The following is a 27,169-nucleotide window of genomic DNA, read 5'->3' as shown; positions in this document are numbered from 1 at the left end:
GGGGGCGCGGAGGGCGCCCGGGACGGCGGAGACGCGCGCCATCCGCTCGCCGCTCATCTTCGTGCTGTGCCGCGCCGCGTCGCTGGCCGCCCGGGAGCCGCGGCGCCGCCTGCGGGAGATGCTGCGGGACGTGCGCGGCCGGAGGCGGGCCGGCGCGGCACTGGTCGGGGTGCTGGTGGCCGAGGCCGGGCCCGAGGACGCGGTGGCGCCGGGGTTGCGGCTGCTGGAGGCGCTGCTGCGCGCCGTCTTCGGCCGCCAGGCGGGGGGCCCGGTGCAGGCGGCCGCCTACTGTCCCGGCCGCCCGGCCTCCTGCCTGGCCGTCCAGGCGGCCGCCTGCAGGGCGCTGCAAGCCGTCGGGCCCGCACGACCAGGTGAGGGGGCGCGAGGCCCGGGAAGGCGCGGGCGGGCGGCGGCTGGGGGAAGGCCCTCAAGTTGGAACTCTTTAGGCCAGCGCCCCTCGTTGTGCACCGAAGTAAACTGAGACCCAGAGAGGGGAGTTGCCTAGCACTGGGCCTCCCAGCTAGTGCGCAGCAGGATCTGGGCAAGGGGTCGAGCCTGTCCCGGGAAGATCTGGAGTGCATGGGAGATGCAAGGGCTTAGGAAAGCCGAGGGGACGTGCAGAAGGCGGGGGGAGGCTGGTGGAGAGAAGGGTGGGACTGGGCTGGGCAAGATCTGGGAGCCAGACAGAGGCGAGGGGCAGGAAGGTAAGGAGAGGCGAAAGTCTTGGGATGCGCAAGTTTTGCCATGGGAGCGGGGCAGAACTGGAACTAGGGAGTTGGGGGTGCCCGGAACTTATAGGATGCGACGGTGGAGGCTCATTGTGGAAGTGCCGAGGGGAGGAAGAAGGCAAGGAACAGATACCAGGGACTTAGAGGAACTTAGATACTTAGACGACTTAGAGGAAAGGGTTGGAGGGGCTGAGGGCACAGAGTTTTCAGGTCCTTCTTGGTTACCCACCTGGTTGTGTACCCTCTGCTGTGTCTCCCTCCCTCCCCCATGGTCTGCTGAGACCACCTTTTCCGTCACACTCTCCTAAAGTGTGGGGAGGGGAGTGAGGATCTTTTTCCAGCCCCTGTGACTGCTGCCATCAGCAGAAGGGTCAGAATCTCCTGCATCCTGGTACACAGGTTTTACAGGAGCTTTCCAGTGTCCCAGGATTAGAATATGAACTTCAAGTGTAGCTGGATCTGGCAAAAGTGGGAGATGCAGGAGCGTTCTTTACCCTCCCAGCTCCCTCCCCGCCCCCACTGTCAGCACCAGCCCCGCCTCCAAGCTCTGCCAGCTCTTCTCGCTAAAGAGTTAATGAAGACAGAAGCTGTATTCTACCTCCCTGAGGCATTGATGTGTTAACAGCAAATGGGAGATGCCAGACTTGCGGGGGAGCCTTTTCCAGCCAGGAGGCCTGGTACCTCTGATGTCACAGACCCACCTGCCAGCCTGGCCTGCCTGGGGAAAGGCCATCCCTGTCAAGCTGTGGAGCATGCCCTAACCTCTCCCTCCTAGCCCCCAACACCTTTCTGTGGAGTCTGTAAGGAAGCTGGCTAAATTTGAAACTCAACAACCAGCATCCTGAAAGACCTCGGGAATAGCTCGAGGTGGATTGTCCGTCTGATTGTTGATGCCAGGCCCTTTGCTGATCTGGCCCCAAGGGGGAAAATTTTCTGCCCCCTAATGAGCTGGTGCCTGGGAAATTCTCTGAGCCCTTAATCTCCTAGTTGGCTCCCATTCCCAAGGAACAACTTTTAATTCCCCAGAGCCAAGCTTGCTCTGGCCTCCTAAGCTTTTGTACACATTGCAGTTGCCTCGGAATGAAAATCTTTTTCCTCCATGCTCCTCTTTGCCTGACCAATCCCATCTCATCTTCCAGAACTGGACTTCCTCCTCCAGGAAGCCTTCCATGACCCTCCCCATTCCTGTTTGCAGGTTCACAAGTGAAATCCCAGAACCCGCTGCTGCCCTCTAAGCTCTTACCCCATGGTTTTGTCACTTTCATTTGTGAGTTCCATCAGCATTGTACAGTCATGTGTCGCTTAACGACGGGGATATGTTCTGAGAAATGCATCATTAGGCAATTTCTTGTCGTGTGAACATCACAGAGTGTACTTACACAAGCCTAGGTGTTATAGGCTACTACATATGTAGACTCTATGGTGCTAATCTTATGGGACCACCGTCATTATATGCGATGTGGTTGACCAGAACATCGTTACGCGGCGCATGACTCTATTCCCATTTCCCAACACCCTGCCTGGCATGCAGAATCTGTGCCTCCTTTTAATCCCTAACACTTAGGAAATTTTAACATTTTGCAAGGGAATCATTCTCCACTTGTTAAAGTCGCTTCTACTTTTATAAAAGCATACTGAACAACATGAAACCTTTCATTCGTGGCTCAAGGTCATGAGTGTAATTATAACTCAACATCCACTGATTTCTTTGGGGCTCTTGAGGTGGGCTGCACCACGACCCTCACACCAAAGGGATTCGTGTTGCTAAGGTTTTGCTAGCAGTTATGGCTATTTTTTTTTTTAAAGTTTTCCAGTCTTTTTGCTCCATGCCTGATAGCTAGTCTTATATTTTAGGTTGCCTGCCTCTTGGCAGTGTCCTTTGATCCAATTTATGCCTAACCCACTTGCCTTTGGATTGAAAAACTAAGAATCTAGTCTTGTTAGGATTGTATGCAAATTAGGAGTAAATAAACCCCGAGTAAAGAATTATGAACCAGGATATTCTGTGTTTGGGCTTCTCAGAGTCTTACTTTTTTTTTAAACTTTGCTCCAGTTGACCTGATTCCAGAATTTGGGGGCTCTTGAGTGATCTCCAGATAACTGAGGTGGTACCATAATGAGGAAACCAGAATCAACATGTAATTATTTTGTGTGTGATTATCTAAAAAGATTCAATCTATTCCTGTTAAGAAATAGTTTGAACTAAAAATCAGGGGCAAATTACTGCTCTCTGAGTACTTTCTTTGGTGCTGTGTAATTGCACATAATTTCATGTCTTTTTTTGTTACTATGGTTTTCGCAACGTGGTACCTACATAGTAGTAGGGTTTTTGTGAGGATTAAATAAGTCACTATATAGAGAGCAATCTTTTTGTTGTTGTTATTCTATTTTAAGTACAAAACCTCACCCCCTTTTGTACATCAGAATCTTTGGTTTTTTAATCAGACTGTTGAAAGTAGGGCAGTTGGCAGTTGCAGCTCTTGGTTTACTAAACAGAAAATCTCTCAGTTGTGTCAAGCACCGTCTGACCTGCTGCCTCTGGGACTTGGTGTTCTTTCTAGCGGAAGGAGCCTGGGAGAGACCGGGCCTGCTGGCACTGCTGGCCTGCTTTTCCTTGGGTCCTTGGAGCCGGGGGAAGGACCCAGATGCCGTCTCCCCCAGTGGCCCAGCTCAGGGTGAGTGTGTCCCCTTCCTGACCTCCTGGACCCTGGTGCTTGGGATTATGGGAGGGGTCACATGCACACAGGGACCTTGGGGATAGAGTGGACCAACATCCATGAAACACTTGCCTTGTGCCGGATGAGCAATGTGAGGTGCTCCTGTCATCAGGCAGCCAGCACACAGGCTGGGTCAGCAGGGCTGTAGCCCCAGGAGTCTGATTAATGAAGGCGGTGTGGGCGGGGCTGTGATGCAGGTGTCAGCCTGGTGTGTGGTGGGACGCATGGAACCAAACACATTCCACCTTCCCCTGAGGATCCTGGGAGTATCACGGAGCAAATGACATTTGAACTGGGGTTGGGGCTTTTCTGAGGTGAAGTGGGAAGACCTGGAGAAACAGTGACATGACCAAAGGCTTGACTGCATGGTCTCATGCTCAGAAAAGGGGCCTCTGTCAAGAATACCCTGGGATGAGGTCCAGAAAGAGACTAGTGAGGGCTGAGGCTGAAGAGAAAAATTGGGGCCAATTCAGGGCCCTGGACCTAAATCTCTCAGGAATGGTTGTTACCAATTTCACGTCACCCCAGTGGGACCCCAACCCACACTCAGAGGAGCTCCGAGGCCCATAGGTGGGCCTCATACCCACAATCCGTCCCTTGCCTGGAGGGTTCTTTCCCGTTCAGTGTCTCTGATTTGAAACAAAACCAAAGTTGAGCATTCAATAGCACTAGCTTTATTCAATGGCCAAAGAATGGAGAAGTGGGAACTAAGTTCACAAGTCAACTTCTCAGCTCCTGGGGCGACTCAGCAGCTATTACAAGGGGTCTAGGTAAAGAAGCCGAGGAATAGTCCCAGTTGTCTGGGAAAGTGGGCAGGCTTTTCTGGGAAGCAGGGGTGCCACCTCTTTTCTTTCCTTATTTGGTTATATCCTGCTATTTCCATGGCTGTTGTAGACTGCCATGGCGTTGGTGGGTGTGTTCTATAATATGATAATGTATTACAATGAGCACATAGTAAGTTGTGGGGTCTATGTCAGGTCAAGTCAGACTGCCATGTTGCCTTCAACCAGTTTGGCCTGGTTTTGATCATCCATCTTCTCCTTACTTTCTTTGTGGTTTCCTGCAAGCTAAAGATAGCATATTAGGCTCGTTCTGAGCAGGGTTGTGGTTAATGTCTTATGGGGCCAGGGGCCGGGGTATCATAGTGAGCCACTGACGATTTCTGAGCAGGGTGTCAAGCTTAGGGGTATGTTCTGAGAGGTGACAGGATTGCAGGAGCAGGGAGAGACCACAGGCGGACAGAGCCTAGCTAGGAGGGGACTGCATAATCTCAGAAGGGACGATGGGCAGCCTGGACCCAACCAGGGCAGTGTTGGAATGGAGAGGTGGGAAGTCAGCCAGGAGCTGTTTCTAGGCTAGAATCATCAGGCCGCTAAGTGGGGGCGAGAGAGAAGGAGAAGGGAAGACAGCTCTGTGAGGTCAGTGGGCATGTAGGCTATGTTGACAGAGAGAGAAAGTACCCGGGGAGCAGGTTGTCACCAGCTGAATGTATGTGCCACCCCTCCAAAGTGTGCTGAACACTATAGCTTTCTTACAGAAACAGTGGGCAGTGTGTTAAAATAAACTTTTATTGTGTCCCTTATTTTTAAAAAAATCATTAGTTGATGTATCAGTCTTCTATTGCTGCATAACAAGTTACCCAAACTGAGCAGCTTAAAACAACACACATTTATTCTCTCACACTTTCCGTGGATCTGGTGTCTGGGCACAGCTTAGCTGGGCCTTCTGCTCCGGGTCTCAAAGCTGCATCAAGGTGTCAGCCGGGCCTTGATGGGGCCTGAGTCCTCCTTTAGTCTCACGTGGTTGTTGGCAGAATTCATTTCTTTGCTGCTATAGGACTGAGGTTCCTGCCTTCTTACTGGCTGGCAGCCGGGGCTGCTCTCTGCTCCAAGAGGCCCCACAGTTCCATCCTCTCACAGCCCTCTCACAGCACGGCAGCTGCCCGTTCAAACAGCAGGAGAATCTCCTGTCTCCTATGATGTAACTTAGTCACGGGAGTGACGATCCATCGTCTCCCTTGTCATGTATGGTACCCAAATCAAGGGAGTGACCATCGCATCATATTCACAGATCCTACCCACACTCAAGGGAGGGATTATACAGGCTGAGGACACCAAGAGGTGGGAATCTTGAGGGCCGTCTTAGAATTCTGCCTATCACAGTTAAAAGCTCCAAAAATTAAAAGAAGGAAAACAACTATTAAAAATCATTCATATAATTCCATCACTCGGAGGTAACTACAGTCCGTATTTTGGGATAGACCAGTCTATCTGTCTGTCTATCTATATCTCCTTGTGCTATTTAAATTTTAATAAATTCACTTGTGTATAACACACAGATCATCTGCAAAATGCATCAGACATTTAAAATATTTAATTGCAAAACCGTTCACTTCAACCTCTCCGTCAAGATTTTGGATGTCTCTGGAAACTAAAGGGAAAAAATAAAGCAAAGGAATCAAAAAATTGTGTGCAAATCTTGGATAACTTCCCTCTCTGTAGCATATAACAAATTGTTTAATTTAATGTAGAAGTGAATGTGCTAAGATGAAAATTGCATTTAGGGACTATACATATGCATTTATAATATATATAATGAGTATGGGGTTACAGATACGTACATACATTTATACATACCGTTAGGGAATCTGCTTTCTTCCTCAATGACATTGTGACTGTGCAATATTCCACAGCAATAATTATGTGTCAGCAACATCTTTTATCTTTTTTGGGGGATAGTTGTAAATCACTTGCAGTTGTAAGAAATCACACAAAGAGATCTGTGTACACTTTGCCCAGTTTCCCCCAATGGTAACATCTCGCAAAACTATAGGATAATATCACAACTGGATATTGACATTGAAACGATCCACAGATCTTATTCAGATTTCCAATTTTACGTGTACTTATTTGTGTGTGTGCATGTGTTTGGTTCTATGGGATTTTATGCATCATTTTTAAGCCTGAATCCCCTCGGGAGCAAGCCACAGTTTCCTCAGCCAATCCCTTTGTTGAACATCAAATTGGTTAGGATGCGTTTAGCTGCAGGTAAAGAAACCATGACTCGGGGCCAGCCTGGTGGCATAGTGGTTAAGTTCACATGCTCTGCTTCAGTGGCCCAGAGTTTGCAGGTTTGGATTCTGGGCATGGACCTACATACAGCTCATCAAACCGTGTATGCTGTGGCGGTGTCCCATATACAAAATAGAGGAAGATTGACACAGAGGTTAGCTCAGGGCCAATCTTCCTCACCAAAAAAAAAAGAAAAAGAAAGAAAGAAAGAAGAAACCATGACTCAAACCAGCATAAGCAGCAAGGGAATTCATTATCTCACCTAAAAGACAGTCTAGAGGTGGAGTCAGCTTCAGGGCTGGTTGATTCAGGGGCCCAGTGACTCCATCAAGGACCCAGGTTCTGTCCTTCTCTCTGCTGGGCCATCCGCCATGTCGTTTCATCCTCAGGCTGCTAGCAAGATGGCTGCAGCAGCTCCACTAATTATTCCTAATTATTTCCTTGGGATAAAATCCTAGAAGTGGAATTGCTGGGTCAAAGGTTATGTACATTTTTAAGGTTTTTGTTTTGTTTTTCAAGTAGATAGTCACTGGGACCAACTACTTCCCTTTCGTTGCTAGCTTGCTCACTCATAAACCTTTTCTGATTGGGTAACTCCTTCTCTTGTGTTCCAGATCACTTCCGAGACCCTGAGGAGGAGATGGCTCTGACAGCCATATTTCCCAACGGAGACTGTGAGGATCCTGAAAAGGGGTCGAGAGCCTGTGATGGAGCTGTCCACAGTCCCACTGAGCCTGCTGAAGACTCAAGATGAAGGCTGGACCCCTGGGCTGCCCCACCTCTAACCTGGAGACTAGAGGCTGGCTCCTTCTCACTGAGCCCCCGTGCCTCCATGTTGACCTTGGCATGGTAGTAACTACAAAGGTCTCACCTGCTAGGGGCTGCCACCCTGACAGTGACCTGCTAGGCTGAGGACTTACTAAGCTAAGTGGGCCTAGAAAAACGTATCCTCTGGGAACCTGCCCCCTACCTTGCATTTGCTCATTCTCTGGTCACACTGAGGTTATTTTTTCTCTTTGTGCCTGTTTCTCTATGCCATTGAGACAGATGGCCGTGTACTTGAGACTCTGTGGTTTTGTAGCATCCCGTGGTTGTTTGCATGAGCATCCATTATTTCAAGTGCAGCTGGAAGAACTCTGGACCAGAAGTTGTCAGATCTGGGGGTGTGTGTCACTCAACCTTTGGGGCTTTTGTTTCTCAAACTCATGAGGGTGCTACCAGCCCAGTGGCTCTCAGCCAGGGGCCAGGCTATCCTTCCAGGCAGCATTGGAAATGTGTGTGTGTGCACGCGTGTGTGTTGGAAGGGTTATTGTGATTGTGGGGCACCCCTGGCATTTAGTGGCATCTCACAATGTGTAGGACAATCTCCAACAACACAGAACTGTTCCACTGAAACTGCCCGTCTTGGCACCTTTGAAAAACTGGATGAGCCACTTTCTTCCCCCTCTCAATTTCTAGGAAGAGATTCCCAGAGCAGGGAGGGTTGGGCTTCCTGGGACCTTGGCTTCCAGAACAGGCCAGAATAAAGCCTATACAGGCACTCTTGTGCTAGAACCAAGAAGGTCCGTATGCTGCAGACCAGGACAGAAATAGCCTTGCATGCCCCTGAGAAGAAAGGGCCCTTTCTTCCTCGTGTTGACCTTGACTTACTCTGCCAAGTCCTTTGAGAATAAGGATTCTGGGAATGGCCCACAGCACCAAACAGAAGGAAAGTTAGGGATGTGGATTACAAGGGCATAAGACTTGCTCTCCATCTCAGGGCCTAACCCAAGGTCAAAGCAGACCCAGCCCAGAGGTGCCAGGGTCCTGAATCCTTTTTCCTCTGAGTCAGACAGGGTCAGTAGTGTCCTCTAAAAGCGAGGAAGGCCATCTGTTTGCTTGTAGAGGGAATGCTGCATTACTTCCCTTGTCTTTCTCTCCTGCCCCTGGAGAAATCCAGTCTTCAGAATGGTAGGGACAGCTCCTAATGTTCCCTAGGAGGAAGCCCCATCTAAGAGCAGTAGCTAAATTCATTCATTCATGCATGATTCACTCAGCAGACATGCAATTGTGCCTACTATGTGCCCCGTGCTCTGCGAGGTGCTGGATAACTTCCACTTGTTATTTCAGCTCTCTCTGTGATGGTGCCAAAAGCAGGAATGGGAAACCTGTGGCTGAGGGGCTCCATGATGTTTAAGGAGGAGCCGTCCCTGCTCTATGACTCAATTTATTCTCTATAATAGGGAGTCTGATCCTTCTTAGTATGAGGATAGGTAGGATGACATCTTACTTGGGGCTGGTTGGCAGCAGGTGTCATTCTAATAATACAAGGCTGTCTCACCAATAGAAGGACCCTTCTGACTTCCATCTGCACAAGAATGAACTCAATGAATTACTGTTGATTTCGTTTGAAAATGGGGAGACTGGTATCTTTGAAGCTGCTATATTTTTCTATTTTCCATTAATCTCTTGGTAGTAATTTGGTTAGAGTTTTATTACTTAGTGGAGGGAGAGAGCTTTTTTAGGTTAGGAAATGGTCTAAGGCAGAAGTTACATGGCAGCAGCCTCTGCTGTGTTTAAAGACTTTTGAGTCCATGGCCAATATTTGAGACTGGGGAGATGGCACAGAAAAAAGCTAGTTTTCAGAGTGGAGGATGGAAGGTGCCATGATCTCCATTTTGATGAAATTCCCCCCCAACTTAAGCCCCTCTCCCACCTACCCACCCACCCCTCTACTGTACTTCACTCATAGACGCCACCTGCCTGGTCCCCGTCCTGGTGGGCTGTGAGTTTGCAGGTCTCTGGTATAAGTGGTGGTTTACTCATTATCTTTTCATTACCTTCAGTATTTCCTGTGAGTAGTGGAAGAGAGAAGGTCTTTCTTTACTGCGATTTGGGTTCTACCTCCCAACTGATAAACACGGGACTGAGGTCCTTCCGGGCCCATCTTGGCTTCCTTGAGACATGGCTAAGATAAGCAGCATCCTTTTAGGAACAGTCTAGTTGCTGTTTTCTAGCAGACGGAAGAGTTAGGTGCGGGAATAGATGACCTTGGTGGTGGATCTCTTCCCCAAGGACTCTTACAAGGCAGGAAGATTGGGGTGGGCCTGGCTGAGGGCAGAGGCCCCAGATTAGGTCAGTGGTACCGGGAGCCATCAGCCAGGGGCTTCCATCAGGTCGCAGTCTGGACTCTTGGGTACTAATCTTTCTAATATGGCAGTAGTTGTGGTGCTTCTGACTTGAATCGATAATTCCTTTTATCTAATGAAACCAAACAATACCTCATTGCTGTCTCATCCAGAAAAGAATGGCTCTTCCACTTTATTCTCGTAAGGTGCTCCTTGCGGGGCATCTGGGCAAATGGTGGGAGCCTCTGGAAGAGTCTGGCCTGGAAGTTCCCTGGTCCTACCCTGGGTGACATCTCTGCAACCCTATTGACTGGGATTGAAAAACATGTAGCCGGAAAGTAAATATTTAAAAAGAGATTTTTTTAAAGATAGAGTTTAGCTTGGTATTTACTGGGGGGGGGGGGGGGGGGGGGGGGGGGGTGTTTGTATGCACATGTGCATGTTTAACAAGATAAAGTGGCCTTATTGGAGTCCTGGAGAGCCCTTTATAATGTTTGTGTCTCTGTTTCTCTCCTTTCAAAGTATTTATCTCCAAGACTTAGCACACAAGGGGGTCCCTTTGTTGTCAGACGAAAAACAAGGCAAACTTGCAAAGGGGCCGGGGGCTGAGGCCCCCAAACCTGTGATCTGAACAAGCCCCTGTTTCCCCAGGGAAGGGAATCTAGGGCCCAGCCTCCCTGGGGAAGGTCGACGACAGCCAAGTTAACCTGAACGCAGTTTCTGTTTCAAAGTGTAGCAGAACCTCGTTGCAGAGCTGGCTCCCTGTGGTCAGGAGGCCCGCACTTTGCCCTGTTTGGGTGGCAAACATGGCCAGCACAGTGGAGAAAGCCGGTTTTGTACCCAAGGGCTACGCAACCCCCTTCTGACCTGGTTTTCTGTTAGCGGATCAAGGGTTGAGACAGACGTGGAGTTTGGCCTGGGCAGCCTGCCACTTGCATAATCTTGGAGTTCAAGGAGAAATGGGATACAAGGCACAGTGGATTACCAGGACCCTGTATAAGTCCCTCAGATGCCCTTGGCCCCTGAGCCAGAGCCCTCTTGCTGCGTTATATTTGGGCCTGCGTAACTGGGAGCAAAGGCAGAGCCCACCCCTCTGGGCCATGCCGTGGTTCACAGGGATCCGAGAATCTGACCCCGAGGGTGTGGGATAGCTCAGGTCCAAAGCTGGGCTGGGTGCCAGGGCCACTGTGCAGCCAGGGCTTTGGCAAAGGTGAGAACCCTGTCCGGCTGCCTGCCAGGGCTCCCAGCTTTAGCTCAGGATCCTGCTGCAAATGCAGACCCACGCCTGCCTGTTCCTTGACTGGTGAAATTCAGAGACCCTCAGTGGGAGTTTAGATTTTAAGTCTTAAGTCCAGCTTGTTGCTATCCTGCTCTGCACTTACTTGGAGGAATTAGGCGCTTAGTTTGGTCCTTGAGACCTAGCCCTCATTTTGAATCCTGGCTGCAGAAATTGGGTCTTTGTCTTGTCCCCTGAGTTTCTTCTCTCCCTCACTGGCTAACGAGGTCTTCTCAGAGCAGTGTGTTGCCTCAGAGCACAGGCTACCCCAACCACAGGCTACCCTCACGCTGACCACCTACTGTCCCAGGTATATTGCTCACTCCAGAACTCAGGGCTGCCAGGGCAGCCACTCCTACAGAAGTGGGTCTCACCTTCAGCCTCTGCCTCTCGTCTCGTCTGGCCCAGCATGGGCCAGCATTGAAGAACAGGCAAGACTGAAGCAGGCTAAAGGGCCAGGCCTGAGTGGGAGGTGAGAGGGAACAAGACCTCAGGGTGGGGCTAGACCACCGCTGTCAAAGAGAAATGTAACACCAGGCTCATAATGTAGCTTTAGATTTTCTAGTAGCTACATTAGAAAGAGAAAAAAAGAAACAAGTGAAATTAATTTTAACAATGTATTTTTTTAGCCCAATATGTCCCCAGATAGTATTATTTCAATAGTAATTATAGGAAAATTTTAATGAGACGTTTTGCATCTTTGAAATCCTGTGAGAATCTGACACTTAGATTCCAATTCAGATTTTAAATTTTTATCCAAAATACTTGATCTATATTTAAATTTCAAGTTTATAGTTGAAAAAAATAGATTCATTTCCTCAAACTGCTCCAGAAATACTTATAAGTTTTTCAATAACTGAATTGGGTATCAGTCTTTATATTTCAATGAAATAAAATTTAATTTAATTTAAAATCGGTTCCTGGCTTGCACGAGCCGCATTTCAAGAGCTCAACAGCCCCTGTGGCTGGCGGCTACCGGGTGGGACAGCGAGAATCTAGAACACTGGAAACGCACACAAGACATGTCTTGAGGGTTCATTGTGGCTCCCCCCCTCCACTTTCCCGGAGCTGGGTGGTCATCCCAGACGGCCCCCCCTCCACACACACACACACACACAAGGGGACAACAGTGGCTTCCAGTATCAGCTCTTCCAGGGCAGCCTTCCGGTTGCCCAAGATAGGAGTTGTCCTCCAGGACACCGCCCCTAGAGGGAAGAGAGCCCAGTGTCTCCTATGGCTTCCAGGGTCCTCGGGTGCCTCAGTCCACCCAGGCCAATTCTAGCCCTGGCCAGGTGTTTCCCTCCAACTTAGTACCCACCCACGGGAGGCCCATGTCACTGGCTGCGTTTCACATCTCTGCTCCCACGAATAAATGCTTTTACTCCAAAAGCATGTGGCATGCGTGCTGTTCGTGAAGCAACCACCAGCCACGTGGCCAGTCCCTATGACCTAAGAGCTGAGGTTTATTGAGCGCTCCTCTCTGCCAAGCCCTTGATTAGAGCACCGCCCCTTGCGAGCAGCGCTGCCAGGCAGGCGGGCCCGCCCCCTCTACAGCAGGACTCGGGCGACATCACGCCGCAGCTCAAAAAGCAATCAAGCCCCATTCTTGACAGGAGGACCGAGCCCTCCTAAGACCCAGGACTTAAATGCCAGGAGGCTGGGAGGTTGGGCGGCGGGGGGTGGTGGTGGGGCACTGTGACCACTAGAGGGCGCCGCGCGGGTCGGGGAGATGCTCCTGGCGAAGCTTAGAACCGCATCCTGTTTCTGGGCACACTGGCCAAGAAAGCGCCGGCTGCCAGGATCCTCCCCTCGCCCCGACGGGGTCCCGGCCCAGCCCATACCTGTGTGAGCCCACAGCAGCCCGTTTGGGCTTTGAGACGTTTTGGGTCACTCCTAAATTTGGAGGCAGATAGTTGTTTATAAGCAAAGCAGTGGGTAAGAATTCTGTGATTTTACTATGTCTACAATCTTCTCTGAAAATAAATAGAGTTCGTCTGAGGGTGTTAGAGAGGGCAGGGGTTTCAGAGACATAGGTCTGAGTGCTAGTCTTGTGCCGATAACTAACTGACCCTATGTACATCCATTTATCCAACATTTACTGAGTGCCTGCTCTGTTCCAACACTGTGCGAGTTACTACAGGGGACAGAAAAATGAATAAGATGCAGCCATGCCCTTGAGTAGTTCCTTGTCCAGTGGGACACGGGTAGGGAGACATGATTATAGCTGTGTGGGGTCAAGGCTGTAAGGGGACACATGGTGGAGCAGTCAAGGAAGGCTTCTTGGAGGAGGTGCTGCTTGACTGGGACTCAAGACAAGTCTTGTTAGCCAGCAGTGAGGGCGAGAGGGCCTTGAAGAGAGAAGAGCAGGTACCAGGGTCAGAGACAAGGTACATGGGGGCACGGCCACTCTGGGAACCACAGCAGGTCCACATGGCCAGAGCATGGCACACCAGGGCAGGGAAGTGGGATGTAAGATGGTAGGTAAGCAGGATTGAGTGAAAGGCCTGGAGGAGTTTGGAGGAGCTTGTCTTCCTTGCTTTTGGTATTGCTCTGTCTGGCTGTGAAGAATGGACTGGAGAATTGTGAGACAGTAAGCAGGAAGTCGAGGCTGCTGGAGGCTGTGGCAGCCAGGAAAGAAGAGGGGGAGACGACTAGTGGGTAATGGAGAGAGATGGGAAGCCGGACTGGTGTGAGAGATAGTGAGGAGACCAGATCTGGTGCAAACTGGGTGAGTGCAGTCAAGGGTGTCCCCAGGGCCCTGCTTCGGTAGCTAATGGATGCCATTCACCACACTGAGATCAAGGCAGGAGACACAAGTTGGGGTGGGGGTGGACAGTGTGTGCAACCTTGAGGTCGTTGGCTTAAGGAGCGTCAAGCAGAGACGTCTGGTAGGCGTGTGACTCTAGTGCTCAGGAGAGCGAGCAGGGCTGCAGGGGTACATTTTAGGAGCCACCAGTTTGTCCAGAGCCCTCAAAGGCACTGCACTTTCGTTGGGAGAAGAGGTAGAGTACATGCTCAATATATATATATATATATTTTTTTTTTTTTTGAGGAAGATTAGCCCTGAGCTAACATCTCTGCCAATCCTCCTTTTTTTGCTGAGGAAGACTGGCCCTGAGCTAGCATCCGTGCCCATCTTCCTCTGCTTTCTATGTGGGACGCCTACCACAGCATGGCATGACAAGTGGTGCCGTGTCTGCACCAGGGATCCAAACCAGCGAACCCCGGGCCACTGAAGCAGAATGTGGGAACTTAACCACTGCACCACCAGGCAGGCCCCTGTATATCTTTTTATACTTCTGATTTTTAAACCACGTGCAGTATTAACTATTCCAAATGTAAATAAAAGCCTTCATTGTTCCACTTTATTAAACCAGTGATTATTTAGGGACTCATTATGATAAAACATTTCTGTAAGGGTGTGTGTGTGTGTGTTTTGAAGACGGGCTCTGCTATTTAAAATATCTGAAAACCACTTTTGTAAGAAAACGGTCTTTGCCCTACTCTTTCCCGAAGGCAGGGCTGGGAGGAGGGACGCTGCAGGGAGACAGCCCAAGCAGCAGGGGGCGCTGCAAGCACCGCTCGCACCTCCGCTCCACACTCTTTCTCTCCGCAATGGCGGGTGACGGTGGGGGCCTCTCTCGAGGGGTGGCTAATCTAAAGCCTGATCCAGGATGTGGACGAGTGTCTCCTCCCCCGCGGAGGCGCTGACCTCTAGGAGGGTTAGAGAAAACAATGGATCTCTCCGTGCCCCTTTCTGCGCGGGCTGGGGCGGCGCGGAAGACGCGGGTAGGGGAGAATTGGCGCCGGGCGTCAGGCGGGGCGGCGGGCAGCCCCGGGGCGGGCGGGGTCCTGGGAGAGAAGCGAGCCGGCGGCCTGAGGAGGCGACTGACTGAGCAGCGCACCCGGGGAGCGAGGAGGCGCGGCGGAGCTAGCGGGCCCGGAGCTGACAGATCCGCGGGGCGGCTGGCGCGGCGAGCGAGCGGGTGGGCGAGTGCGGGGCGCAGCCATGATCACCTCAGCCGGTGAGTTCGGCCGCCGCGGGCGCCGAGAGGGAGGAGCCGCCGCGCCGGCTTTTAGCTGAGTCAGGGCCGGTGACTGAGCACCACCCGGCGGAGCGCCGGCCTGCGCGCCGACCGCTGCCCGAGGCCGCCCCCTGGGCCGGGGGCTGGCAGCCCGGCCGGGCCTCTCCTCTTTGCGGGTCCGCGACTCCCTCCGGCTTGGGGCCATGGCGCAGGGTCGGCCGGCCCGGCATCCCTCCCAGCCACACCCCCGTGCCCGAACCGAGGGGCTTCCCGGGCTCCTCTCCGACCTTGAGGGCTTTCCTTAATTCTGTGGCTCCCGGCGTTGGCCCTGTGGGGCTGTTCGATCGCAGTCCTTCCCCACAGGTGGCCGGGATGGGATGGTCCCCCTGTGCAGTCAGACAGTGAGGCCGCCTAACTGCTCCATAAGTGCTTCTGGACCTGGCCCGGCTCCGTCCTACTTAGAGGGAGATCTGACATTAGATTGGAGCGGGGCGTTTCTGGGTCTATTCCGCGGGTATTCAGTTAAAGCATCCAGAGAACTTTTGTGTCGGGTGAAGACGGTATAATGCCTGAAGGCAGCATCATACTGAGAATCAACCGATGGTTTTGAGGCTGGGGGCTCAGTAAATGACTTTTCAGAAGTCGTGGGTGTGTGGAGCAGGTTTCAGGCGCTAAACCATGGTATACGTAGATTCCTCTAGTGACGTTTGGAATGGGATGAGCTCTAGAAGTCCAGTTTCCAGTGGAGATTTTTAAGCCCCTCTCCCCGCAGATTGCTTTGCATATAGCTGTCCACAGCCCTGCCGCTTTTTTTCTTGCCTGCTTACACACCCTTTTCTCGGCCTGTTTTGCGGTTCACTTGTCCCACTGCTGTTTTGTTGGAAACAAGCTGGTGATCAGAAGACTGTAACTTGTCCTTGTAAAGAGCGCCAAACCATGTTTTCACGAAGATTGCTTGAAATTTGTGGAGATGCTGGGGAATGTAATAGTTATTTTCAGAGATGTGAAGAGCTGTCCACCTGTACTTTGAATTAGACTTTTGTACCCAAGAGATACAAACGATTGGGAGATGAATTTTAGTTCAATATAAGGAAGAGGTTTTTCTGTCAGAGCTCTTTAAAGATGAAATAAGCACTTTCTTGCCACCTGTAAGCATAGGCCTCATTCTGCCTCACATCCATTCATTACCACTGCTGCTGCTTAGCCCAAACCACGTTCAACTCTGGCCTGGGTTATTGTAACAGCCTAAGGACTATTTTTCCACTATTATCTCCGTACAGTCTATTCTTGTTGTAGTCAGAGTATTCTTTTTAAAACGTTAATCACATAGTGTCATTCTTTTGCTCAAAATCCTCCAATGCTTTCCATTATGTTTAGAATAAAATCCAGACTCTTAACGGAAGAGCACCATGATCTCCTTCCTGCCCTGCTCTGTCCTCTCTTCCCACTCACTACACCCTGATCACACTGGCCTTCTTTCGATTCCTTGAATATGTCGATTTCTCTCCTGCCTAGGGCCCTTGCACATGTTATTCCCTCTTTCCAGACTCCCTTTCCTTCAGTTTTCTGTTAGCTTGTCAATCTTTAGTCTCAGCTCAACTGTTAGTCTTCCTGATCATTCTATTAAACATGCTGCCTCTCTTTCTCCCTTCGTTATGGTGCTGTAATTACTTTATTTGCCTGATTGCTATCTTTGACTCTGGTAGAATTTTGGGCGGGAAACTTGTTTTTTTCCATAATTCTTAGAACACTGCCAAGCAGATGGCAGAAGTTCAAAAGTATGTCTTGAATGAAGAAATCTGTCAATTAAATCAATAAGTTGGTCCCTAGAGTATTTTAAGTAGAGACTGAAAAAGCATTTGGTGGGAATATAATAGAATTTAAACCTATTGAGAGTGGCAGGAGTAATAATTTTTGAGGTCCTATCCTGAGACTTTGTGGTGATAGTAGAGTGTGTATTTGTTGCTATAATTTGTTCCTTTTACTGGGTTACTTATCAGCTTCTGCTCCAAATCTTTTGTCACTTTATTTCCTGTCCTTTGGCTCACATTGGCTTAGGATCTGTCCCAGGTGCTAAACAGGCTAGCGTCATGGTTCTGGTGGTTCTGCGTTCATTTATTCACCAGGCACTTGCTAGGTACTAAGAACACAGTGGTGAATAAGAGGTCGTCGTGTACTGTTAAGTTTATTAAGAGATTTGACTTTGAAAGGGAGTGGAGAGAGAGAGAGGTAGTTGCAGTAGGGAGATGTGAAATTGAGTGGGTTTTTGTTTTTTTTTTAACATAATTTTCCTTTATGTGCCTAAATTATGCTAGAAACCTTTAAAATCTTTTTTTTTCTCCCCAAATCCCCTCAGTATTTAGTTGTATATCTTAGTTGTGGGTCCTTCCAGTTGTGGCATGTGGGACCCCGCCTCAACCTGGCCTAACAAGCGGTGACATGTCGGTGCCCAGGATCCGAACCAGCAAAACCCTGGGCTGCTGAAGCAGAGCGCACGAACTCAACCACTTGGCCACGGGGCCGGCCCCCATGTTAGAAAGCTTTAAAACAATAGTTTCCTATTCTTTTTTCCTCCCTTCCTCATCCTCAGAGACATCCATTTTCAGCTTGTAAGCTGTTTCTTCTGAAGCATACCTCCATATTCATAAATAATATCCAAATATTGCTAAAACTTGATTCAACAATTTTAGATAATATCTGCTCACTTCCTATTATGGCGTAAGAGATTTTTTATCCTTAAACCATCCCCATTCCCTGTCCCCTACCCTCCTTAACCAAAGGAGTGTTCTGTTTTGTTTTTAAGATGGGAAATATTTGTGTATGGAGTGTAGAGTATTTGGTTTAGTTGTGTTTCATGGACAAAGGGTTTATTTCTAAGCCAGGACAACCATGTAACAATTTACTCCTAAGTGAAACCACACAAGAGAGTCTAAATATCCATCATTTCTTTTGGTAAAAGCAGTTCAAACGCTTTTGATTCATGATAGGGAATGGGTAGCCTTTTTATTTTGATGAAGTGTTCTGAGATTTATGATCTGTTCTGCATTTAAAGCATTCTTGTCTATCAGCTATTCCACATCACTAGTTCATGACATCCCTCCCCTCCTTATTGATTGTCTTCTTTAATTTGTCTTCTCTCTGTGCTATCAATTCAGCCTCTCTCTTCTGAACTTGTCATGCCAACCTAGAGTACCAAGAAGTTTTTTTAATCTGCTTTTGTGATTTTAGAATAGTAGTATGCACCATGACATAGTTTTGTTTGCTAAATTTTGTATCCTTTACTGTGTGGCTGGCTGAAGACTGCTGAATTATTTGGGAGACCTACACTTATCAGTTAGAAATAGCTACATCTCCTAAGTAAAGTTGCCTTGACACTTTTTAATCAAATCACACTTTCAACTCAGTGTTCCAGAACAGATTTAAGACCTACATGGAAAACATTTATCTGAGAGACAGATATAGTTTCCTTTATGGTTTAAGGCCAGTAATTTCTCCTTTTTTGTAATAATCCCTTTGACAAATGACTGTGTTTCAAGGTGCGTCTTTTGGAGAGGACAGTTGTTTCCTTTACTCTCCAGTATTAGTACTAACACCTTGAGGTCATACGGGGAACACTGTGCTTGCGTAATGGAAGTCAGAACAAGATTGCTCATCATTTAGCAAAGCCTTCTAGGTTACTTGTGATATGAAGGAGGTGCCTTAATTTAGGCATCTTGAAATAATTGAAATACTGTTTAACTGTTGGTTGTGAATAATTTTATTCTAAAATTGTGTGGGAAAGTTTCCCATTTTGGTCAGTAAAGTAGGCCAGTGATTCTCAAACTATGGTGAGCATCAGTATCACAGGGAAAGCTTGTGGCTCCCGTACTGGACCCTATCTCCACAATTTCTGTGTCAGTAGATCTGGGATGGGGCCAAGAATGTGCATCTTTAACAAGTTCCCAGGTAATGCTAATACTGTTGGTCCAGGGACCAGGCTTTGACAACCGTTGAATTAGGCAAATAATGTGATGTATGTGGTGTCAGGAGAGTTTTATAACGTGGTTAATTCTTAAACTTTGGAATATAGACCTTTACAGTTTAAAGAAAAATAATCATTCCTCTAATGAAGTCACCCCTCAGAAAATACTTATTTTGTCCAACCATCACATATTTTTGACTAAGTGTTAGTTTCTGTCTTAGCATATATTTCATAATCATGATACACCTTTTGTTTTATAGCTGGAATTATTTCTCTTCTGGATGAAGAAGAACCACAGCTTAAGGTATGAATTGAAGAAAAATTAACTGGGCTTAGTATGAATACTGTGAAACTCTTTGAATTTAGTGATATCTGTATATCTTGCATCATTTAAAATAGCCATCCTACCCAGCCTATAGCCTGTTATTGAAATCTAGCCCCAGAGGACAGAATTTTGGCAACAGCGTTTGGTTTTCCTAGAGTTGAACAAAACTAAGACAGATAAACCTCAGAGTGGCACCCGAACACCCCCACCACTAGTTTCTTTATCAACAGAAAGCACAAAAAATTGTTTCTTCTGTGTCACATATTTTAAAATTATTTTCCATTGAAAAAAATTTGAAATATACTTCAATTTGCTTTAGACACCTGAATTCATTTATATCCAGACTAGCAACCTGCAGTCAATCTTGTATATTCAAAGAAGAAAAATGTTGTTTATGATAAGGAATGACATCATATGGTTAATCTGATGTTTTATGATTGAAAACAGAGGGAAATGTGTACACCCAAGATAAAATATGAGTTAGTTGGTAAATTTTTATATTTCTCATAGATTTACAGTTCTAATAAACATGACTGAGAATTTGACCTTTGATTTGTTGGAAACTTGTTAAAGGAACTGTAATGGTAAGTCTGTCTCAAAATTGAACTTTGGTTTTATCTTTTACAGGAATTTGCACTACACAAATTGAATGCAGTTGTCAATGACTTCTGGGCAGAAATTTCTGAGTCTGTAGATAAAATGTAAGAAGTCACTTTATTTATATAAACTGGAATAAGGTAGACCAACTTTCGTTATTAATCCGTGGATGTGGGTCTTATGGCTTATAAATCAGTTTGGAAGTTTGCTGCTACTAAATTGTGACTTGAATATTCAGATTTAGGATTTTTAAGGAAAACCACAGTTTGAACTAGGCCTGTACTTCTTAATTTCTTTCAGAGAAGTTTTGTATGAAGATGAAGGTTTCCGGAGTCGGCAGTTTGCGGCCTTAGTGGCATCTAAAGTATTTTATCACCTGGGGGCTTTTGAGGAGTCTCTGAATTATGCACTTGGAGCAGGTGACCTCTTCAATGTCAATGATAACTCTGAATATGTGGAGACTATTATAGGTAATTGTCTTCCATCTGGTAAGGCTTTATCTTGTCGACTTCTTTCTTCTCTAGTCCACATAGCATTTGTTTTTTGAATTACTTTTTGATGTTACCAAATTTCATTTTAATTGGAAGTTCATAATCTTTCTACAATAACTTTATACAGGCTGAGTTTTTAGATCTGACTTCCAATTCTGTGCTTTATTATATTTTGTCACAGTGAACAGTAACATCAATAACAGTAATAATTAATGAAGACACTCATTTCACAAAACGTTATAAGGATGAATCTAAGAAATTATTCAGAAACAGCTAACTTAATCAACACAAAGATAGTTATCTCAGTGATTATGATTATCTCTAGTCTAGAGCATACTGCAATATGAACAAGTTAAATCAGATGATTATGAGTAACAGAAATTAAATGATAGCAATTTATAGAGTTGTTGCTAACGTAGGAAACCATTATTGAGTATCTCTGTTATGCTAGGCACTGTGCCAGTCATTCTTTATACCATGTTTTATTCCACAGCTGCCCTGTGAGGCTAGTCCTGTTTTACAAATGAGAAAACTTGGGTTTCAAAATGATAAAGACATGTGGCTATTAAATAGGAGGGTCACAATTTAAAACTCAGGCTTACTTACGTCAAAATCCATACTGTTTCTACCAGTAACCATTGTTTTCTCATTTGTTTTACTTTATTTTTGGAGTGAAAGGGTAGCACACAGGCAAGGCTTTTGATTATCTTGTGAGTTGAACCAGCTATGTAAGATTTTGTAGCTTTAAAAATGTTTCAAACTCCTAATCTAGTAGATGAAAGAAGGGACTGCGTACCCTTCAGACATGTCTTTATGAGTATCAAGCTTTAGATCATAGTACAGAGAACCCAAGGGTGTGTCCTCTTGTCAAGAGTGTATAGTGTAGATATTTTTTTTGAGTTGCTAATTAAGAAGAGATCATTATTTACCTGAACCCTTAAAAGGAAAAAGTTTGTATTCTCTTTCAAACATTGGGAAATGCTGTACTAGGTGGGCCAAAGGGGTACTTGCAAATGTCCCTGAAGTTCTCAGTAGGATTCTGTGTTCATGTTTTTCAAGTTTTTGCTATGATGGTGTGAAAATGTTGCAAGTAACTTTACTGCTGTTGGGGGTGCATTGAATTGGAGTTTTCATCTGTGAATCCTATGGAAAGAACAGGTGGTTTTAAAGAATAGATTGTATCATTTGAAACCAGATCACCTTCCCTACATTAAGTTAGAAATAGGGGATTAAATGCTCTTACCTCTTTTCTCTTATCTGGAGGATTTTTTTTTCCCCACCACCATAAACTGATTTTATTTATTTTGGAAATTCGTATAAATGGAACCATACAATATTTACTCTTGTAAGTCTGCCTGAAGGATTTTTTTGATGAATGCTGATAATATTTTCCAACAGTGATCTCCAAGTGCTTGCAGTGCTACTATTTTACAAATCATGCTTTTAAACAGGACTATGGTCTATGAAGAGCTTTGGGGTGGTAGATGCCTTCCCTGTCTTTAAACAGTATTTATCATCGTAGCTTGTAGAAGGTGGTTGTTGATCAACAGATGAGTTCTGTATGCTTTTCTTTGTGTGGAAGTGGGGTGGGGTTTACCCTTCTGTTTTGTAGGGATTTTTTTAAATGTCAGTGAGATTTGTAAGAGGATACACAAAATAGAATTTAGGGAAGGCTTCCTAGGATCTTAATGAATATCATGAACAGTACATCTAGAAAATTCAAGACCAGTAAATCTTCTCCCAGTTATAATAAGACTCCAACGGGGGTGAGGCTAGATTCTGGGATATAGTTATGACATAAACCTGGTAAGTGAGAGCATGAATTTGAAACCTGGGAGGTACATTTTTTTCTCTTAGTTATAATCTAAGGAAAACTCCCTAAATGTTAGAATTCTGAGATTCCTCTTTAATGGGATGGGGTGATGTTTCCTCACTTAACTGCATTTGGTTCAAAAGCTCATATTAGGGCCTGGTGAAGATTTTCTGCAGCCAGACTTGTTTAAGCCCTACTTTGTGACTGCCACCTTATTCTTATTAACTGTACCTGAACCTGCATAGTTTTACTTGGATGGACCTTAATGTGGTATATTTCACCTTATAGTTAGTAGAAGTCCTCTGCTTCCCTAAAAGTATAGACCCATTTAACGTGGGCCATCTAGTGGGTCAGCAATTCTATGTGCTAGTTCAAATCATTTCTGTTTCCTAGAGCTATCGTATGCAACTAATTAATCTTGTCCTTGTACCCTTTCTTCTCTTTAGAAGGGAGAGTGACAAGCCAATGAGTTATAGAGAGGATAAGTATGGTATTTATCTTTCAACTTGAGTAGCTATTTATCATCCTTATGAAGGTGGAAGAAGGATTAGGGAAATTCCCTTTTTTGGTTGTTCCTAAAAAATTGAAAGTGTGATTGCAAAGTAGTAGAAGTTATAAACAAACTTAAGTGTTTCTCATCAAGTGCACTATTGGCACCCTTCAGTGTGTCGCCCTATCCTCCCCATTAACCCAAATGATTGTGAAATGTGAAACCCAAATTGTGCATGAATTTTCAACTCCCCGGGAGGCTGTGTGAATAGGTTCCACCCACCTCACATTGAGACAATGAATATTTCAATTAATGTGCTACAATTGCTGGAAAGGTTTTTGGAAATAATTGGAATTGCCTTTAGAACCTGTGGCACATTTTAGGTCATTTCACTGTTATTCTACAAAGATGATTTAGACACCATCCCTAGTCTCAAGGAGCTAATAGTTTCGTTAATGTAAAGAAGTCTAATAATTTATTGCTATGCGGTAATTGCTGTAATAGGTCTTTTTAAATATCCTCAATAATGGCAAGTGTTTGTTTCTTGAAAGTGAAACGGTTAGCAGCTGTTTGTAGCCGACTTAGTCAAGTTAAGTAATATAATTTTGGTCAAAATAAAGTAACGAGAGTGCTGGCTCCATGGTTGAGTGGTAAAGTTCGTGCAGTCCACTTTGGTGGCCTGGTGTTTGCCAATTCAGATGCTGGGTGCAGACCTACACACCACTCATCAAGCTGTGCTGTGGCGGTGTCCCATGTAGAAGAACTAGAGTGACTTACAACTAGGATATACAACCATGAGCTGGGGCTTTGGGGAGGAAAAGAAAGAGAGGAAGATTGACAACAGATGTCGGCTCAGGGCCAGTCTTCCTCACCAAAAAGAATACCTTAAAAAAAAAAAAGTAACAAGGTAGAAATGTTTTGAATAATATCAGTCTATTAGAATTTGTGTGTAGTCCTTCAGTGTAACCATTATGAAGGAAACAATATTAATTTGAATGTATAACTTCCAGTATTTTAAAATTTGCTTATTTCTTTATAGTCATCCCATAAGTTTTTATGATTATAAATGTAGGCATTGTCCTTTTTAGTAGTTTAGCTCAACTTACAAGGTGATCAGTTATTTTATTTTCTCCATAGCAAAATGCATCGATCACTACACCAAACAATGTGTGGAAAATGCAGATTTGCCCGAAGGAGAAAAAAAACCAATTGACCAGAGATTGGAAGGCATTGTGAATAAAATGTTCCAGCGATGTCTAGATGATCACAAGTATAAGCAAGCTATCGGCATTGCTCTGGAGACACGAAGGCTGGATGTCTTTGAGAAGACTATACTGGAGTCGGTAGGTAGATGATGTGATTTTAGAGATTGTTATTGAACGGGAATCAGCAAAGCAAGTTATCAAAACTGAGAATCTCATGGGTAGTGAAAAGAAAATCTAGTTTAGAAATAATAAGGTGCTCTTTGCCAGATGTTTTACTTTTATATTTATATATGAAGCTTGGCTGTGTTTGTGTTCATCGAATATCTGCTTTTATCTTACCACATTAAGGTCTTGCATGGGGAAGTTATATTAATTGCCCTGCCCTTTTTAAGAATACTGTATTGATAAGCTGCTATTTTAATGCATTTATCATGGCTAAAACTACAAACTGGATTCCTGGTTGGGGGTGTATTGCAGTAATTATGACAATTTTAAGTCACCTACCAAGGTGGTCAGAAAGGTGCAGGACTGAGTTAAATGGACATTGATCTGCACGCCCACTTTGCCTCGCTCACCACCTGTCCTCCGTGAGCTGGCTCACTCTGCACTCCAGCCATTTTGACCTCGTCTCAGCTCTTAGATGTACCTGCTCTGTCCCCCTTGCCAGAGTTACTGCCTCTGCTCAAGATGTTCTTTCCTTTCTTTTCTTTACCTGCTTTATTCCTGTCCAAAATTCAGAGTTCAGCTCAGTTGTCACCTGGTTACAGATCCTTTTGTCAATCCCCGCCACCCAGACCCTCCTCAACCACTCCTGCAAAGACTCAATCCAATTCTTTCGTTAATCTCTTAGAGCCCCTATGTTTTATGGTGTTTACCATTATAGTAATTAGTTAATCATATTATTAGATAGTTAACATCTGTCTTTCCCATTAGATTATAACCTCCCTAAGGACAGGTGCTTTGTGCCTTGTTTGCCACTGTATCCCCAAAACCTAACGTAGTGTTTAGTAGCAGTGGTAAGATTTGTTAAATGAGTGAGTGAATGGACTGCTCAATGTGATAGAATGGCCCTTGTTTTACAGGTTTGTTTTTGTGCAGTTGTAGCCTTTCCTTGTCTTTATGTGAAAAGAATTAAAATACTTGTTTTCATTCACTCAAAAAACATTTTTTGAGTGCCTGCTATGTGCCAGACCCTGTTCTAGGCGTTGGAGGTATAGTGGCAAACAGCACCAACAAAATTCCTACCCAAATGGAATAATCCATTGGAGGAACAGGCAGTCAAGCAATAAATATATAAAGTGAAGAGATGATAAATGTTTAAAAAAAAGAATAGAGTAAGAAATGCATCTTACTTTGCATCCCAGTGCACATTATGCATATAGTTATAAGTTAAGTTTTATGAAACAATACCTACTTTTACTATTTGTAACTCTGATGTTTTTTAATTATATGTTATTTTTAAAAAAATATTAGTTCCAGGGGCCGGCCTGGTGGTGCAGTGGTTAAGTTTGCGCGTTCTGTTTCTGCGGCCTAGGGTTTGCCGGTTCAGATCCCGGGTGTGGACCTACTCACCACTTGTCAAGCCATGCTGTGGCAGGCATCCCACATATAAAGTAGAGGAAGATGGGCACGGATGTTAGCTCAGGGCCAGACTTCCTCAGCAAAAAGAGGAGGATTGGCAGCAGATGTTAGCTCAGGGCTAATGTTCCTCAAAAAGAAAAAAAAGAAACAAAAACTAGTTCCACGGGCCAGCCCTGTGACTGAGTGGTTAAGTTCGCATGCTGCACTTCCGCGGCCCAGGGTTCGCCAGTTCAGATCCTGGGTGTGGACCCACACACCACTCATCAAGCCATGCTGTGGCAGCATCCCACCTGGAGGAACTAGAGTGGCCTACGACTAGGATATCCAACTATGTACTGGCGCTTTGGAGAGGGAAAAAGACCTGGTTCCCTTAAGTTCATTTCATTATGCACTGATGGATGGTCCCAACTCCCTTTTTGAAATTATTCCTGTAGCTCTTTAATATGCTTATTTATGTTGAAGGATTTTTATAGGTTTGTATTTCAAATATTGGATATGCTTTGGAGTACCACAAGGTAAACATATATAATCTGGAGTCAAAATTTCCTCAAGGAGAGCACCAGGCAGATGTGACAGCACTCCAAACTTGAGTCACTCAGAGCTGGAGAACAGTTCTATCACATTGTGTTCCTGGCCAGAGAGTGTAGGTAGTAAGTCATGAGGGAGTCTTGTAGCAAGATTGGAGGCAGAAAGACTTTAGCAGACACAATTGAAAAACATAGCTACTCAGTCTATGAACAGTTGTATATATCTTTTGATAATGATTAATAGCTCACTTTATTATAGTATACTATGTTCTCATATAGTGATGATCCTTGATGAACACTATGTATTAAATTTTTTCAATCCATTTTTTCTTGAAGACAGGGAAATATGTAATTTTCTTTTAAGATGTTCATCTAAAATGGTTAAAAAGTTTTAAGCTTTTATTGTTTAAAGTGTTTAAGTCTTTGGCTGCCTAGAATCATTAAAGAACATAGGTTAAAATAATTTGACATTCAATTTCCAAATAACCATAATACTTCAGTAACCTGATAATGATGTATTTTTAAATTAACTCTTTCAGAATGATGTCCCAGGAATGCTAGCTTATAGCCTCAAGCTCTGCATGTCTTTAATGCAGAATAAACAGTTTCGGAATAAAGTACTAAGAGTCCTGGTTAAAATCTACATGAACTTGGAGAAACCCGATTTCATCAATGTTTGCCAGGTAATTACGTTACATTACTTTACACTGCAGTGCTGGGCTGTGCCTCACTACGTTGCATTATATTACATTACATTGCTATAATGGTTTCATACATGTATCTCAATTGATCTTCACAATAGCCCTGTCAAGATAAGATGTGTAGTTTATATTCCTTTTTACTGATAAACTGAATCTCACAAAACTAAAAAGTTATTTTGTTATAATGCATTCTTTCTATGTATTCTTTTTTGATTTTTAAAATAATCTAAGTGTTTAAGGAAATTTCAGAAACAAAGAAAGTTAAAAAAAAATAAAAGGTAGAAGAAAAGATAAAACAGTACCTATGTTATGTCATTCTCAAAGAATTTCAGAGGCTGGCCCCGTGGCCGAGTGGTCAAGTTCGCGCGCTCCGCTGCAGGCGGCCTAGTGTTTTGTTAGTTCGAATCCTGGGCGCGGACATGGCACTGCTCATCAAGCCACGCTGAGGCAGTGTCCCACGTGCCACAACTAGAAGGCCCACAACGAAGAATATACAACTATGTACCGGCGGGCTTTGGGGAGAAAAAGGAAAAAAATAAAATCTTTAAAAAAAA

At 45.5% G+C, this 27,169-nt stretch overlaps 2 protein-coding genes across 2 annotated transcripts in view; both read left to right on the top strand.

The window, feature by feature from the left end:
- C17H2orf72 (chromosome 17 C2orf72 homolog) overlaps positions 1-10,030 on the top strand; it is a 10,657-nt gene extending 627 nt beyond the window's left edge. Inside the window, exons 2-4 of the mRNA XM_046643085.1 lie at positions 1-371; positions 3,290-3,403; positions 7,131-10,030. The exon at positions 1-371 is cut by the window's left edge and continues 12 nt beyond it. Coding sequence (XP_046499041.1) covers positions 1-371; positions 3,290-3,403; positions 7,131-7,270 — 625 coding nt within the window. The 3' untranslated portion in view covers positions 7,271-10,030. The remainder of the gene's footprint in view (positions 372-3,289; positions 3,404-7,130) is intronic.
- Positions 10,031-14,770: 4,740 nt separating this feature from the next.
- Positions 14,771-27,169, top strand: part of PSMD1 (proteasome 26S subunit, non-ATPase 1) — a 90,476-nt gene continuing 78,077 nt past the window's right edge. The window contains exons 1-6 of the mRNA XM_046643589.1: positions 14,771-14,924; positions 19,146-19,189; positions 19,838-19,911; positions 20,108-20,277; positions 23,739-23,944; positions 26,454-26,597. Coding sequence (XP_046499545.1) covers positions 14,909-14,924; positions 19,146-19,189; positions 19,838-19,911; positions 20,108-20,277; positions 23,739-23,944; positions 26,454-26,597 — 654 coding nt within the window. The 5' untranslated portion in view covers positions 14,771-14,908. The remainder of the gene's footprint in view (positions 14,925-19,145; positions 19,190-19,837; positions 19,912-20,107; positions 20,278-23,738; positions 23,945-26,453; positions 26,598-27,169) is intronic.

Source organism: Equus quagga, chromosome 17, assembly GCF_021613505.1.
Source record: "Equus quagga isolate Etosha38 chromosome 17, UCLA_HA_Equagga_1.0, whole genome shotgun sequence".
Classification (NCBI taxonomy): Eukaryota; Metazoa; Chordata; class Mammalia; order Perissodactyla; family Equidae; genus Equus; species Equus quagga.
Note: the sequence above shows the minus strand (reverse complement) of the source record. Positions and strands in the feature narration are given on the sequence as shown.